Source organism: Zootoca vivipara, chromosome 6 (genome assembly GCF_965207765.1).
Source record: "Zootoca vivipara chromosome 6, rZooViv2.hap1.1, whole genome shotgun sequence".
Lineage (NCBI taxonomy): Eukaryota > Metazoa > Chordata > Lepidosauria > Squamata > Lacertidae > Zootoca > Zootoca vivipara.
In genome coordinates this window covers 16,408,092-16,422,584 of record NC_142589.1, presented here as the reverse complement: position 1 = coordinate 16,422,584, position 14,493 = coordinate 16,408,092, and the positions used below count along the sequence as shown (strand labels likewise).

Sequence of the window (14,493 nt, the reverse complement as noted above, 5' to 3'; positions counted from 1 at the left end):
CCTCCCTCCGCTGAGCACTGATGCAATTACTGTTGGGGAAACTGCAACTAGGCTCTCCAGAGTTTGAAATGTGAGGGCACAAATGCTGCTTCAGAAATGTGCCCTCAGACTCACATTCCTGGAATTGTGCAGCAGTTTCTGGAGCCTGTTTTATGGATTTCCCATTTCTGTCCTGTAAAAACAGAGCTTCTGGGGCACACGAGAGAGGACCTTGCAGATGCAGCTCACATGTGGCTCTTGCCTCCCTAGCATTTTAAAGAAGAGATTTTTTGGGGGGTGGGCATCCTTTAGAATAGATCCAGTTAACCCTTCACACACACACACGTTGCCCTCACACCCTGCCTTTCAAAGAAGCGCTCCAGCCCTGTACATCCAGCCAGCCCTCTCACCACCCCTTACACATGACCTTCCTTCCACACTAGTCAGCTCCCTGCTCCATCCGGAACCCATACACTCCCAGCACCTGCCCACCACACGCTCATGCGTTCATGCCCCACGTATTAAACGTGGTTTTTTGTCCTATTCATAATAGACCCTCTGAAATCTATTATTATTATTATTATTATTAATCATTAACTTCAGCTGGTCTACTCCTGAGTAGGGCCCAGGCTTTCCTCCCCTCCCTCCTCCGACTCACGGGAGGCGTCCAGCTCCCTGGCAGCCTTGGCCGCCCGCTCCAGGCCGGTGGGGTCGAAGTTGCTCCATTTGTCCTTGGGGCGGCCCCCTTCTCCCGGCCCTTCCCCAGAAGGCCCTCCCGGCGAAGGCGGCAGCGGCGGGGGCCCGGGGGGAGCTCCCAGGCCCGCATCTCCACCGCCGCCGCGGTTCAGCCCGAAGAGCCACGACATGAGCACCGCTCTGCTTTTTGCAGCCCAGCCGGCAGGCAGCAAGCAGCGGCACACACGCGGACCCAGCGCCGCTCACACTGCGCAGGCGCCATATCCGCCCTTTCCGGTTTCCGGCGCGTTGCCATTGGTGGGAAACACACACGCGCACACACACACACACACAAAAAGAATGTGAGGAACCATAGAGTTGGGGGAACAGACGGGCTCATTCCGGCTTCATCCGTACAGTACAGTTTCGTTTTAGAACCAAGGTCGCAGAACCGGAAGTCCTGTGAGTATTTTCTGGACTACAACTCCCATAGATCCTTTGCCATTGGCCATGCTGCCGGGACTTGGAATCTAGCAACGGCTAGGGGAGGGATGGAGATTGTGTAATTTATTCTACATGTCACTCTATACCAGGCACCCCCAAAGTCGGCCTTCCAGATGTTTTGGGACTACAACTCCCATCATCCCTAGCTAACTGAACCAGTGGTCAGGGATGATGGGAATTGTAGTCCCAAAAATATCTAAAAAGCCGAGTTTGGGGATGCCTGCTCTATACCTTTACTATCTCTGTGGGTCCCCCTCTTCAGGGAAGCTTATTGGGCCGAAGCAAACAAGCAGAAGGCGGGGCTACTAAATCACGTGCCTTTGACTCTTCTCGTCTTTTATTGGCTTCCAGCACTGTGAACCCGTCCTCCCCGCGGAGATCAGTGATGCAATTGGGTGACCTGAAAAGAAGGGCGGGACCTTAGAGAGAGTGAAGGTGGGGAATTCAACCTGTAGCAAAGAAGGAGGCGGTCCTTCTCCTTAGCAACGGGAATGTTGAGGCTGTCGCTAAGGAGGATGCCAAGTGATGCTTCGCAGAGAAGGGCGAGCATGGCGGAGGCTGGAGCTTTGCGGGTGCGGGGCAGTGGAGTCACCCTCAGGTGCTGGGAGAGGGACGGGTGATTCTGGGAAAGCTGTATTTTATTTATTGTATGTTTTATTTATGTATTTAAATAAATAAATAAATAAATAAATAGGAGAAATAGAGGGGGTATGTTTTATTTTCTTATGTATATTTACTGCATTTGCCAAAAAAGGCTCTCAGGATGTATTACAAATCAGCTCCTGGATCTGTTTTTGGCCCTCAGTCTTAAAAAGTCACGACACATGAGGAAAATAGGAATAGGAGGGTAGAAGGGAAAGCAAATTCAAACACATGCCCTTACAGTTCTCAAAATTACAAGCAAAGACACCCCCCTTTTTAAAGATGGGACTTGGTTTAGGAAGGAGGGATATATTATCCCAATTTGAGGCTTTAAATCTAAGGGGAATTTCTGAGAATTGATCTCTCAGCTCCATTCCTTCAGTTCCGATTTGAGAGTGGAATCCCGTGTATGTCATCTACTTAGAAGTTAATCCCAGTTGCCACCAACTAAGTCCTACACAGGGTAGACACATTGAAATTAATAGACCAAAATGAGCCATTTCCATTAATTTCACTGGGTCTACTCTAAGTAGGACTAACCCTGGCTACAACCTACACCAAGGCTTGTGATGCAGTCCTGTGTATGTCTACTCAGAATTTAAATTGGGATGGTCTAAACCCAGGGCCAGATTTAAGGTGCTTATGTTGTCATTTAAAGCTCTAATGAACTAGGTCCTAGGTAAATGGTACCATATCCTCCTGTCACTGTGTTAAAGATCTGTGGGTAAACCATTTTAGTAGTCTATCGGCTGGGGACTCATGGCTGGGCTTTTTCTGTAGTACCCCATGGAGACGGGGCAAGAATGTGAAGCACTATAAAAACTAATACAAATAGTAGTTTCTTTACGGTGAAAAGAGAATGACAGGAAATGTTGGTGAACATTGTTGGTGAACAGTGTTTGTTTTTTCTTTTAAAGGGAGGTGCCAAAAGTGTGCCTTAGCAACAGCCAAAGAACCAACACTGCACAGAACTTTAGCTTCTCAAGCCTAGGGAGACACCAGGCTCCTGATAAGCAGGGAAGATCATCACCGGTTGAAGGAGAAAATGGTAAGAAGACTGGACTAGGACCCAGGTTCAAATCCTCACTCAGCCATGAAGGGCAGGTCTGGGAGAGAGAGCCCTGGAAAGCTGCTGCTAGTCTATAGACCAGGGGTTCCCAACAAAATTTTCTCGAGGACCCCTCATCGACCCGCTATTGTGACAAGGACCCCCATTAATTCCTAATCCTAAAATTAAAAAGTGAGAGCCAAATTAAGAGTCTTTTTATATTTTATATTTATACGTTTTTTACAGTTATGATTTAGGTTCAATGGACACTGACAAGATCGGTTCGAGAGTCACTGACTTACTTGCTTGAACATCAAATGCATTATCTTCCTCTTCATCTGTAGGCCTTTGTCGTTTTAACGAACCACTTTTTAACCAACGGTCCATTTTTAACTACACGAACTGTAGCTTCCGCGAAAAACAACGCTTTGTTTACAAACACTACTGTTTTGCAAAGAGGCAGCGCACGCCAGGGAGGAGGGAGGGGAATGGAGAATACAGGGTACCTGCGCAGTAGCGCACAAATTAAGCCGACGTGCACAAAGCATCTTGAGGAGGTGAGCGTTAGTAGAATGCGCGCGCTGCCTCTTTGCAAAACAGTAGTGTCTGTAAAGCACCACCTAACGGCATACAGCAGAACTACTGCCTCTATCTAATTCTAGTTTTGCACTAGACTCTGCTCATGCAGGAAGCGGCCAAAACAAAAAATCTGTTATCATACAAAATATATTTAATATATTTTTTATTCTAATAGCATCTTGCGGACCCCTCTGGCATAGCTCGCGGACCCCTGGGGGTCCCCGGACCACCTGTTGGGAACCACTGCTATAGACAATAGTGAGTTAGATGAACTCAATTCTCTGCCAATGAAAATTCACAGTCTTCCTTTAACTGTTTTTGGGTCATCATCCCTCAGGGATTTACCTCCTAAAGTCATCCCCCCTTCCACAAATACTGGGGTTCCCTCAAGCCTGCTGATCTCTCTTGTGCATTGATTATCTTCATTGGGGCTACATTAGAGTTCACACTCAATTTTAAATAAATTCTTTATTTTTAAATATTTATATTAAATTCGTAACAATACATCATATATCAAAAACAGGAGCTGGGAAAAACTTATTTGGGAATTTCCCTAGAAGTAGCATACACCATATTTGTTGTTAAGCCAGTGTAACATACAAAATAAAAAAGAATATGAGAAACTAATCAAACTAATAATATTATATACTAAATCATGATACACATAGAAAATGAAACAAAACTGAAACATAGTGCAAAATCTTAAAATAAAAAATGCTTTGGGGTGGGTTGAAGTAACAAAAATAATGAAACCTTAATTCAGAAAATTCATATAACTATAGCACCACCTAGAGGTATAAGAGATGTTATTTTTTCCCATAGGTGAGCCTAGTTCACTAAAGAAGCATGTTATGCCAACCATGCAATATGAAGAGCTAATGTCAGAATATTACTCTGTTCAACTGCACACATAAAATCTATAAAGTTAACCCAGATTGCAGTGATTTTAAATTTGTCCTCATGCAAATCTTGAATTATTTGTCAATTTTTGTAATAGTGCAATCTGCCATACCTCTTTAAACCAATTTGTAACCTCACCTCTGATGTAATGATGCAATAAAACATCTATGACATTAACATGTCATCTCACACATATTCCATTACTGTTCAAGCAAAACTGTGAACAAAAATGATTTCCTCCCTCCCATTGTTGAATAAAATTTGGTAAACTAACTACAAACCTTAGTTAATGAATGCCAGTTAACCACAGTTAGTAAACCATAATTAAGCCATTGGGTTTGGACAATTATTTTTAACTATGGTTAACTAAACTGTGTTTTATAAACCATGGCTTAGGGTGTTGTGCAAACCAGGTATTTTGGGGCAGTGTCAGATTTGGTCTGCTGAGCGTTTCTTGGTTGTTACTTCTTCAATAAATGGCTTTTCCTTCTACCTAGGCAGTTACTCATCTCGCCACATGGGGGAGATCCCCAGCATTGACAACTTGGAAGAAAGCTTGCGGAAGCTTCAGCTCCAAGTGGATAGCTTGGCTTCCAGTCTCCGCTCACACCCAAATCACGAACGCACTGTTGACCTGCACCCTGCAGCTGACTCAGGTCCTTTCAGTTCCAGGTGGCCAGTAGCTCCTGCTGGGAGCTATATGGAATCAGGCGTTGGAGGCCCAGCCAAGACCCCGGTGGAGACGGAGTGGTTCCTGAAGCCAAAACACTTGCTCAAATCCTTAGGAGAGTATTCAGCCCTGACGAGCCTGGGCCTTCCAACCTTTGCCACGTCCCCAGTGAACCGGTTGGCAGGGCTGCTGGGGAGCGAGATTGCAAGTCAAAACTCTTTGCACCCCTCGGCGGATTTCTCTTTCCCTCTGAAACCCGGAGCCCCTCATGTGATCGGCGTCAAGTCTTTGTTGCCTCCTAAGACCCCAGTCAGAGCATCCTTGCTGAAAAGGACCTCTTCCTCCCTCGACAGAGGCCGTTCGCTCAGCTCCTCCGGGACCAACTGTGAGGGTTCGCTCTCACCTGCCAACAAACGCAGCCGCTGGCTCCGATCTCGGTCTCAGTCTCCAAAGCCCGCCTGGAGACCCAGCTCGGCCAAGGCAAATGCCTGTGCACAGCCCCCGCCTCAGCTTGGCAAGTCCGGGGGAAGTGGTAGCAAAAGCAGGTCAAGTAGGCATTCACGGTCAAGGATATACAGGCCAGGGACATTAGCCGCTGGATCCTGGATTCCCAGCAAGGCAATCGAGAGGGGAGCTCGGAGCAATCCTTGGACGCCTTACAGCTTGCCGTCTGCTGCTATTTCCTCACCCATAGCCCAGGAGCTCAATGAACAGTAAGTGGAAATCTTTGCCATGACGCCCAGTTGCCTTCGCCCCTCAACAATTCTCCATTCTGCTCTTGTGATAGTCTAGATCAGGCATCCCCAAACTGTGGCCCTCCAGTTGTTTTGGCCTACAACTCCCCATGATCCCTAGCTAACAGGACCAGTGGTTGGGGAAGATGGGAGTTGTAGTCCAAAACATTTGGAGGGCCGAAGTTTGGGGATGCCTGGTCTAGATTATGATGCCCTAAAGGAAGGATGAGGAAACATATGGCCATCCAGATATTGCTGGACTACAATTCCCATCATCCCTTACTGTTTCCCATCCTGGCTGATGGAAGCAGCAGTCAGCATCTGCAGTCAACATCTTAGGACCTCAATACCCTTAAGCACTGCCTCTCTGCATACAAACTGACCCGGACTCTGCGTTTGTCATCCAAGGCCCATCTCTATGCATACCTGCCAAGTCCTGGACGGAAAAATCCGGGATCGGCAGCCGCGCGACACCGGAAGTTGCTTTGCCCTTCTATGGACACCAGAAAATGGCGCCGCCGGCACCGGAAGTCACTTCTACACATGACTGGAAACGCGTAAAAATGACTTGCACCACCATTTTCTGGTGCCCATAGAAGGGCAAAGCGGCACCAGAAAAATGGCCACTGGCAGGAGCGGATTTAAGGGAGAATAACGGAATAATAACCGATACGGGAGACTGCCTGGCGAAAACGGGATACTTGGCAGCTATGTCTCAGAGGGTGAATTATCTAGCTGTATAACTAGGGCTGGGGAACCTTTTTCAGTTCGAGGGCCGCATTCCCTTCTGGGCAAGCCTCTGGGGGCCACATGGCAGTTCTAGGTGGGGCCAGAGGCAAAAGTGGGTGGAGCAATGTATGCCAATGTTACCTTCATACTGCAGGCTGACTTCTAAACACCCACCCACCCACGTGATTTAGGAGTCCCGCCTTCTGCTTGTTTGCTTCAGCCCGATAAGCTTTCCTGAAGATGGGGACCCACAGAGATAGTAAAGGTATAGAGCAGGCACCCCCAAACTTGGCCCTCCAGATATTTTGGGACTACAATTCCCATCATCCCTGACCACTGGTCCTGTTAGCTAGGGATGACGGGAGTTGTAGTCCCAAAATATCTGGAGGGCCAAGTTTGGCCATGCCTGCATTCTCTATCCATATAAACCAGAGGCATTATCAGAGTTCACGGAGGGTCTGGAAACCCCAAGAAAAACTACTAGCTTGCATTAGTCATTTATCGTCCACAAGAAACAAACAATTCACCCTGCAAAATATCCCCGCCTTGCTGCTTTTAGGAGATGGCTTTGTTGTAAGCAGGCTTGAAAAGAGTCACTCGCCTGGCAAATCTGTGCCAAATGCTTTTTTGGAGGCCTTGCAGAAACTGTAACAAGGCCTCGTTGGCTGCACAGGTTCCTGCAGACTCTTGCTGAAGGTGATGTCGGGAGAGCCCTGGTTGAGATGTCTCCGTACCAGCGAGAGCTGGCTCACCTCCGGCTTGAGAGTCTGCGTATGGAAGAGGCGTGGTTGTTAGAGCAGAAGAGGCAGCAGGAATTGGAACGGACCCGAGGTCCCAAGCCTAAATGGTAAGTGGGGGTTGTCAAGCTGTGGGGGAGTGGTAAGGTGGGGGGGGGGGTCTAAAAGCAGGGAATCTGGCAGGTAGATCACTGGGCAGCAGAGGGAGCTATTGGCTTGCTCTCTGCTGCAATCACCGTGGAAGACGGTTTTATGTTGCTTGGAGCTACAGTAGAAAGGTTCTAACCATAGCTGTCAAGTTTTCCCTTTTCTCGCAAGGAAGCCTATTCAGCATAAGGGAATTTCCCTTAAAAAAAAAAGGGAGAACTTGACAGTTATGGTTCTAACTGTTTCCTCATTTCAGAGCAACTTATTTCCTGGGTACAGACTGAGGTTCATTGTTATAGCTACCATACAGGTTGCAATGTATTTGTTTTGGTCACTACAGTATGCATTTGGACACCACTTAAGATATTTTAACTGAAATTCTGCATGATGGTACCTGAGACCAAGACGCAGGTTTTCATCTGTGTTTAGATAAAACTGGATGCCATTTTGAATCAAGATGGCGGACTGAACTTTTCAAAACTCCACCGATTTACTGATTTTAACCACTGTTTTCAAAACTGCACTGATTCTTTGGTTTCTTAGAATTCCTAGGCGATGGCCGGCATAAGTCACATGAAGACTAGCAGCATCTAAGTTAGGTTTTGCTTTTGATGAATTGTAAGGCCACCCAAGAGGCAGACAGAGAAATCTGGAGGACCTTTTGGAGCCATGAGCCACCATTTCAAATGTCCAGTTTATGCTATCCTTATTTACTTTCGTAGCTAATTGCCCCTGTTCTTTCTCTTGTCTGAATTAGAGAGATTAGATGTGTATGATGATGGAGTGAGAATAAATATAAGCATAGGTTTATTTATTTTTTAAGAACCCATGGGATGTGTAGCCAGAGCCTCTGCGATCCCTTCCATTTTTCTCTTTTTGTGGTGGACAATGGGTTGCTCCTCCCACTTGCTTCACAAGCAGGGCTATGCAAATGAGGAGCCTTTCCCATTTCCAGTCCTCCGAACATCAAAGCACCAGGCCTTTCCTGGAACTTCAGTTCTGTGGGTTTATTGTTCCAGCTCATGTGGCTTGGGCTTGCGCGGCTTACTTTGACACCTGATGGGTATAATTATCTGAACAGCCTCTGGGCTGCCTTTCCATACCTCTCGCCTGCATGGTTGCCTCCCTGACCACCAGCCCTCTGAGACTTTGCCTGAATTAACCTCAGGAAACCCCAACTTGTGATCAGACTAAGTGACTCAATTCTCCCACCCCCACCCCTGTCTCAAGGTATGAGATGCGGAACTCTCAGTTCCACTACGAAGCCCGCAAGAATAATGAACTGTTGAGAAACAGCCAGGATTTACAGTCCCTCTATGACTACAGGCACGAGCTGGCAACAGCCTCCAAAGAATTCCGGCAACAGCCCCGCTCCACCTACCTGGAGTCCCATGGATAAAGACCAGTCTTCATAAACCTGCATTGTTGGGTGAGGATCTGAGAACACCAAGGTTGCAGGTTTGAGGTTTGATCCCCACAAGGGACAGCTGCCTATTCCTGCATTTTGGGGGGTTGGGCTAGAATTCCCAGGGTCCCTTCCAACTCTACAATTCTATGAGAACTGTTCAGAAATGGTTGCCAGAGCTTTTCATTTTCATTTTCCTCCTCCCATCTTGTCCCTTTCCCCCTTCTCTGTTGCGGGGTGTGTGTGTGTGTGTGTGTGTGTGTGTGTGTGTGTGTGTGTGTGTGTGTTAAGCTTGTAAGCCTGAAGGTAAGGACTGCCTTGTTTTGATTGTATGTAATTGCTCTGGGAGCCTTTTTGGCTGAAGAGCGGGGTACAGTTTCTCCAGATAAATCAACAAATGAACAAGCCAGCCTTTAACGTGCCTTTTGAGATCCCCAAGGTGTCTTTGTAGCAGCACTGTGCAAGTCAATTATTTTCATCCAAATAGTTGTGATTTTTTTTAACCTTGGGCCTCCAGATGTTATGAGACTAAGATTTCTCATCATCCCTGACCACTGGTCCTGCTAGCTAGGTGATCATGGGAGTTGTGGGCCAAAAACATCTGGAGGGTCGAGGTTGAGGAAGCCTGATCTAAAAGAACAACTTCTGCAGACCCTCAGGTGCTGAGATGGGCGGAGGGGGACCTCTTGGCAGTTCTGCCCTCAGAGGCTGCTCAGGGGTGTCCGTGGTCTGGGAGAGGGCCTTCTCAGTGGCAGCTCCTAACCTGTGGAACTCCCTCCCCATAGAACATTCATTATACATCTCCTGGAAAATGCTGGAGCTGCACGTCTTTACCCTGGCTTTTGTCACTTGAGGTGTATATTTTTAGGACCCACCTTATTTCTGTGATTGTAAGTTGTTTAAAGTGGTTTTTAATATTGCGTTTTAATGCTGTAACCTGCCCCGGGACCTTAGAACGAAGGGTGGGGGACAAATACTAATCATAATCGTAATAATTCGGTACCTGCAATACTATCCTGTGGCTAACCTGCAGTGGTGGCACTAGTGTGCAGCAATTTATTCATCTGGGATTCTACTGTAATCTGGGCTGACCCTGTTCTCTCTCCTTGCCCCTGTCTGCCACCATCCAAGAGCCCAGGACTAATCATTTTTCATGGACCATGCTATTCAAAAATATCTTTTCCCTAAGAGTCAAACACTGGATTTGAAAGCTAGGGGGGGGGGAACCAACAGGCACTTAGCTTAGGTCCCAATTGGAAATGCCTTCCAAATCAAACAGGTCGTTTGTTCTCTTGTTTAATTTACTGACTTCCAAAGGGATGCATTATAAGGAGACAGGGAGGCAATCTCTACCACATTAGCAAAACAACACATGGAAGAGTTGTGCAAGAGAGTGAAACGCTTTCTGGCTTGCAAGAAAGAATAAGGAAGGGGACATTTTCGATGGAGGGGAAAATCCAGGTCGTCCTCTCCAAAGAGCTCTTATGGAATACATGCTATGAGGGTTTACATCTGCCTTGGAGGGCTGGCATCTTCTTATCTGTCTCATGGCCAGAATGGAAATCGATCCTGTGAATACTATCAGGCATTCGCTTGATTTCAGTACGCAAATTGTATGAAATTGATTACATTTCCCCCATTTGCATTGTGTTTCCATTGCACTGAAATGAACAGAGCGGGATAATGTAACGGCAACATAACCTATGTAATGATTAATTACGTGAATTAGGAAAGTTGCGGAATTTCGGCACAGCAGACAGCGAGATGAATGATGTAGAGTTTGGAGGAAGGCCAACCGCAGCAGAAGGGAAACAGTGCTGCTTGCAATGAATACAGGGCGGAATGGAAAACGATGCCTTCTCCCATCCTTAATTAACTCTGGCATTAACTAGGTCCTCATGGAATCCATTTTTATCTTCCTCGCACCTCTACACTGCGCGCCTCCGACTGAATTGCAGCTGTATCAGTTAAGGAGCACATCATATAGCAAGTGTTGGCTTAAAGGGGAGGGGATGGGTGTCCTGTAACAATCTTCCCCAGCTACAGCACATACTAAAACACAAATAAATAGAATACAGTAAGGAAAGAGGAATTCTGAGTCCCAGTCTCTTTTTTTTTTGGCTCATCCCCGCAGCTGAATCTCATCTTCCAGGTGGAGCCCTTTTTTCTGAACACCAAACCAGAGCTTGGGAACTTGTAGGCAAGATGGCTGCCAACAGGGGTGGGGAGCCAGAGTGCTTCAGCGGGGCATGAGCAGGCTTGGGAGGGTGACCACCTCGTACGAGTTCCTCCGGCCTTCCTCCTTCTCCAGTCTTTCCCTCTGCTCTGCAGAGGTGCTCCTCGAGTCTCTTAACGCTCACGCTCTCTGCCTGTGCCTGTAGCTTCCCACTGCCGAAGCTGGAAATGAAACAGGGGAAGAAAGCACAGGAGGTTACCGTAGTTCTGGCAGTCGATGAACATGCAAAACGGCTATTCGGTCTTTCGCCTGGGGCGAGCAAAAGGGACAGGCAGGCAATCAGGCCCAAAACCTTTTGTAAAATGAAGAAAGAAAGGTAGTCGTTTGGCTCTCCCGGCCTTCCTTCTAGAGCAGGGGTAGGCAACCTGTAGCCCTCAAGATGTTAAGCTACAACTGTCACTATCACAAGTGCCACGTAATACTTTTCCCACTTTAGTAAGAAATCAGTCTTTTAGTGTGGCAGCACCCACACTCTGGAACTCCCTGCTTATTGACGCCAAGCTGGCACATCCATTGTTCTCTTTTCAGTGCCTGCCCAGAACATTTTTGCTTAGACCAGCCTTTAAAGATTATGTAGAATACAGATGTACCCTTTAATCAGTTTTTACTTCATTGCTTATTATATCTTTTGCTTTATGGTTTTTAGGGTGGCGCCCTCCCTGTGGATGTCAAGGAGATAAAGAACTACAGAACTTTTCGAAGACACCTGAAGGCAGCCCTGTACCAGGAAGTTTTTAATGCTTGAGATTTTATTATATATGCTGGAAGGCTCCCTGAGTGGCCTGGGGAACCCAGCCAGATGGGTGGGGTATAAATAATAAAACTATTATTATTATTTTACTGATAATTTTATTGTTTTGTTCTCTTTGTGAAACATGTATTTATATCTATACCAGACATAGGCAAACTCCGGCCCTCCAGATGTTTTGAGACTACAGTTCCCGTCATCCCTGACCACTGGTCCTGTTAGCTAGGGATGATGGGAATTGTAGTTCCATAACATCTGGAGGTGTCAGGGAGCCACCAGGGGTCAGTGGAGACCAAGTAGAGCCCAGCAGAGCGGTGCAAGGGCTCCAGGATGCGGAGGAAGGGCTGTCAAACGCTAAAGAACCAGAGCAGCTACTCAGCAGCTCGGGGGGGGGGGGAGAAGCAACAGCCCCATCTCTGTTACAGCGAGGGGGGGGGAGAAACGCAGGGAACAGAGGGAACGGAGGAGGAGACTAGCAATTCTGAAGGGACTTTGCTGGGGGCGTTCCCAACAAAAGCCACTTCCAGGTTCTGAGTCGGACTGACCAGACATGAGAACTTTAGCTCTGTCATGTATATATCTGTATAATAAAGCCTTGTAAATATACAGAAGTGGAGCTTGGGAGTCGTTACTTGTGGAGAGCAACAGCCCACCATCACAGCAGGGCCGGAGTTTGCCTATGCCTGATCTATACCTATGTATGTGTGCAACAAAGTATAGTAAAGGGACCCCTGACCATTAGGTCCAGTCGCGGATGACTCCGGGGTTGCGGTGCTCATCTCGCTCTATTGGCCGAGGGAGCCGGCGTACAGCTTCCAGGTCATGTGGCCAGCATGATAAGCCACTTCTGGCGAACCAGAGCAGCACATGGAAACGCCCTTTACCTTCCCGCTGTAGCGGTTCCTATTTATCTACTTGCACTTTGAAGTGCTTTTGAACTGCTAGGTGGGCAGGAGCTGGGACCGAGCAACGGGAGCTCACCCCGTCGCGGGGACTCGAACCACCGAACTTCTGATCGGCAAGCCCTAGAGCTCTGTGGTTTACCCTACAGCGCCACCCGCGCCACAACAAAGTATAGTAACAGATGCCAAATAAAATTAAGTAAATAGGGATCTCTAGAGCTAAGCACATTTCCATGCAAAATCGAACCTAATATACTGATATCACAAAGTTCCAAGCAAATTGGGGTGTGTGAATTTTACAGGGTGAATGAATAAATCGTGACTCCTCAGTCACGGGTGATCAGAGGCATGGCTGCCTCCAACAATGGCATCTACAACTAGTAGATGCTGCCATTCTTCTCCATGGACCCATCTTATCTAAGGCAAGGCCATCCACGTTGGAGGGCGTCGCAGTCTCCCCACGGCTTACCCGGCTGCTTGTGGACCATCCGGCACACGCCTTTCCCTTGCTGGTTCCTGTACACGGGCTTGACGCACACTTTGTTGGTGCTGCCCTCCGCCAGGTCCGACAGCAGCACGCTGTGGATCTGCGGCGAGACGCTGAGGAGGGTCGAAGAGCCGGCCTGCCGCCGGCACCTCACCCGGTAGCCCAGGACGCTGCCGTCGGCAGGCTCCCACGAGGCCTTCACGGTGGTGGGGCTCAGGTCTTCGAAGCGCAGGTGCTTTATCTTGGAGTTCTCTGCCCAGCGGGAAGAAATAGGGCATGAAGACAGTGCATTTCCATCAGCAAATGTCAACAGAAATAACTATGCTATTGGCAGCCTGGTCCCTAAAGCTCCGCCCCTTCTCGTAAGCCACACCCATTTTGCCGTGGGACAAGCAAATCTGTCAATTGCGTTTTCTCTCTTCCCTTCCAATCTTAAGTTGAGTTCTGTGCTAGCAAGTGGCTTCTTCCCCCATCACCACCAGCCTCTTCCCCTCCATCCCCACGCAGCCTCCCAAATATATACTGTGTGTGTGTGTGTGTGTGTGTGTATATATACACACACCTCAAAGGCCCTTGGACTATGTTGGCTGCAGGTTTTGGGGTGCTCTAGAAAACCAAAGAAAGAAACCCAAAGAGAGCATGTCCCAAGATGTTGGGGTGTCCCCTAAAAAGAAAACACAGTGGTACCTCTACTTATGAATTTAATGCGTTCCAAACGCACATTTGTAAGTCGAAAAAATTGTACGTCGAATCCCATAGGAATTTATTGGGAGAAAAAATTCATAAGTCGAAGCAACCCTATCTAAAAATTCATAAGTCGAAAAAATCCTATCTAAACCGCATCCAAGATGGCGGACGGAGCTCTGTTCGTAAGTAGAAACATTCGTAAGTAAAGTTATTCGTAAGTAGAGGTACCACTGTAGCCTGATGCATTTCAGCCAATATGTGTCTAAAGGCCTCCTCCAGGAGCTACCGGTAGTTTCTGACAGCCAACAGAGATCTCCGCAGGCTGTTTTTCAGTTTAACCACTATTATGTGGCTATTAGCCGTGGGGCTGCCTCTGAATACGATTCGGAAACTGCAGCTGCTGCAGAATTCAGCAGCCAAGTTGCTCACTGGACAAGGCGGTCTGAGCACATAGCACCAATCCAACTCTGCAATTCTATGATTCAAACTTGGCCTGACTACATTGACTGCCAATTAGTTTCCGGCCCATAAGTTTCCTTGACCTATAAAGTCAAGGAACACTTCTCCCCATCTGAACCATCCCAGATCCTGCAATCTTTGTCTCACGCCCTTCTTCATGTGTGCCATTCATGGGAGGTCTGGAGGGTGGCATCACAAGAACGGGCCTTATCGGTGGTGGCTCCT

At 47.6% G+C, this 14,493-nt stretch overlaps 3 protein-coding genes across 7 annotated transcripts in view; 1 reads left to right on the top strand and 2 right to left on the bottom strand.

Annotated features, from left to right (window-relative positions):
• Nucleotides 1–940, bottom strand: part of ATAD3A (ATPase family AAA domain containing 3A) — a 46,993-nt gene extending 46,053 nt beyond the window's left edge. The window contains exon 1 of the mRNA XM_035119820.3: nt 638–940. Coding sequence (XP_034975711.1) covers nt 638–845 — 208 coding nt within the window. The 5' untranslated portion in view covers nt 846–940. The remainder of the gene's footprint in view (nt 1–637) is intronic.
• Nucleotides 941–984: 44 nt separating this feature from the next.
• Nucleotides 985–8,827, top strand: LOC118087268 (uncharacterized). Of its 5 annotated transcripts, none has more exons than XM_088671633.1 (5): nt 985–1,116; nt 2,718–2,848; nt 4,825–5,710; nt 7,134–7,307; nt 8,575–8,826. In XM_088671633.1, the coding sequence occupies exons 3-5, from the start codon at nt 4,845–4,847 to the stop codon at nt 8,741–8,743; spliced, it is 1,209 nt and encodes a 402-aa protein (XP_088527759.1). In that variant the 5' UTR covers nt 985–1,116; nt 2,718–2,848; nt 4,825–4,844; the 3' UTR covers nt 8,744–8,826. The 5 variants fall into 5 exon arrangements, with proteins under 5 accessions (XP_088527759.1, XP_088527757.1, XP_088527756.1 ...); XM_088671631.1 differs by lacking the exon at nt 985–1,116 and adding an exon at nt 1,627–1,730 and having other exon boundaries at nt 8,575–8,827; XM_088671630.1 differs by lacking the exon at nt 985–1,116 and adding an exon at nt 1,627–1,756 and having other exon boundaries at nt 8,575–8,827.
• Nucleotides 8,828–10,032: 1,205 nt separating this feature from the next.
• VWA1 (von Willebrand factor A domain containing 1) overlaps nt 10,033–14,493 on the bottom strand; it is a 34,271-nt gene continuing 29,810 nt past the window's right edge. The window contains exons 5-6 of the mRNA XM_035119767.3: nt 13,105–13,374; nt 10,033–11,146 (exon numbers count right to left, since the gene is read on the bottom strand). Coding sequence (XP_034975658.3) covers nt 11,106–11,146; nt 13,105–13,374 — 311 coding nt within the window. The 3' untranslated portion in view covers nt 10,033–11,105. The remainder of the gene's footprint in view (nt 11,147–13,104; nt 13,375–14,493) is intronic.

Bases quoted from the DNA above. Each gene is read 5' to 3' on its own strand.
- LOC118087268 (XM_088671629.1), top strand. From the start codon at position 1,684: ATGCTTCGCAGAGAAGGGCGAGCATGGCGGAGGCTGGAGCTTTGCGGG. The intron at 1,806-2,717 runs GTATGTTTTATT...TTTCTTTTAAAG, and splicing joins AAAGCTGTATTTTATTTATT to GGAGGTGCCAAAAGTGTGCC. The intron at 2,849-4,824 runs GTAAGAAGACTG...CCTTCTACCTAG, and splicing joins ACCGGTTGAAGGAGAAAATG to GCAGTTACTCATCTCGCCAC.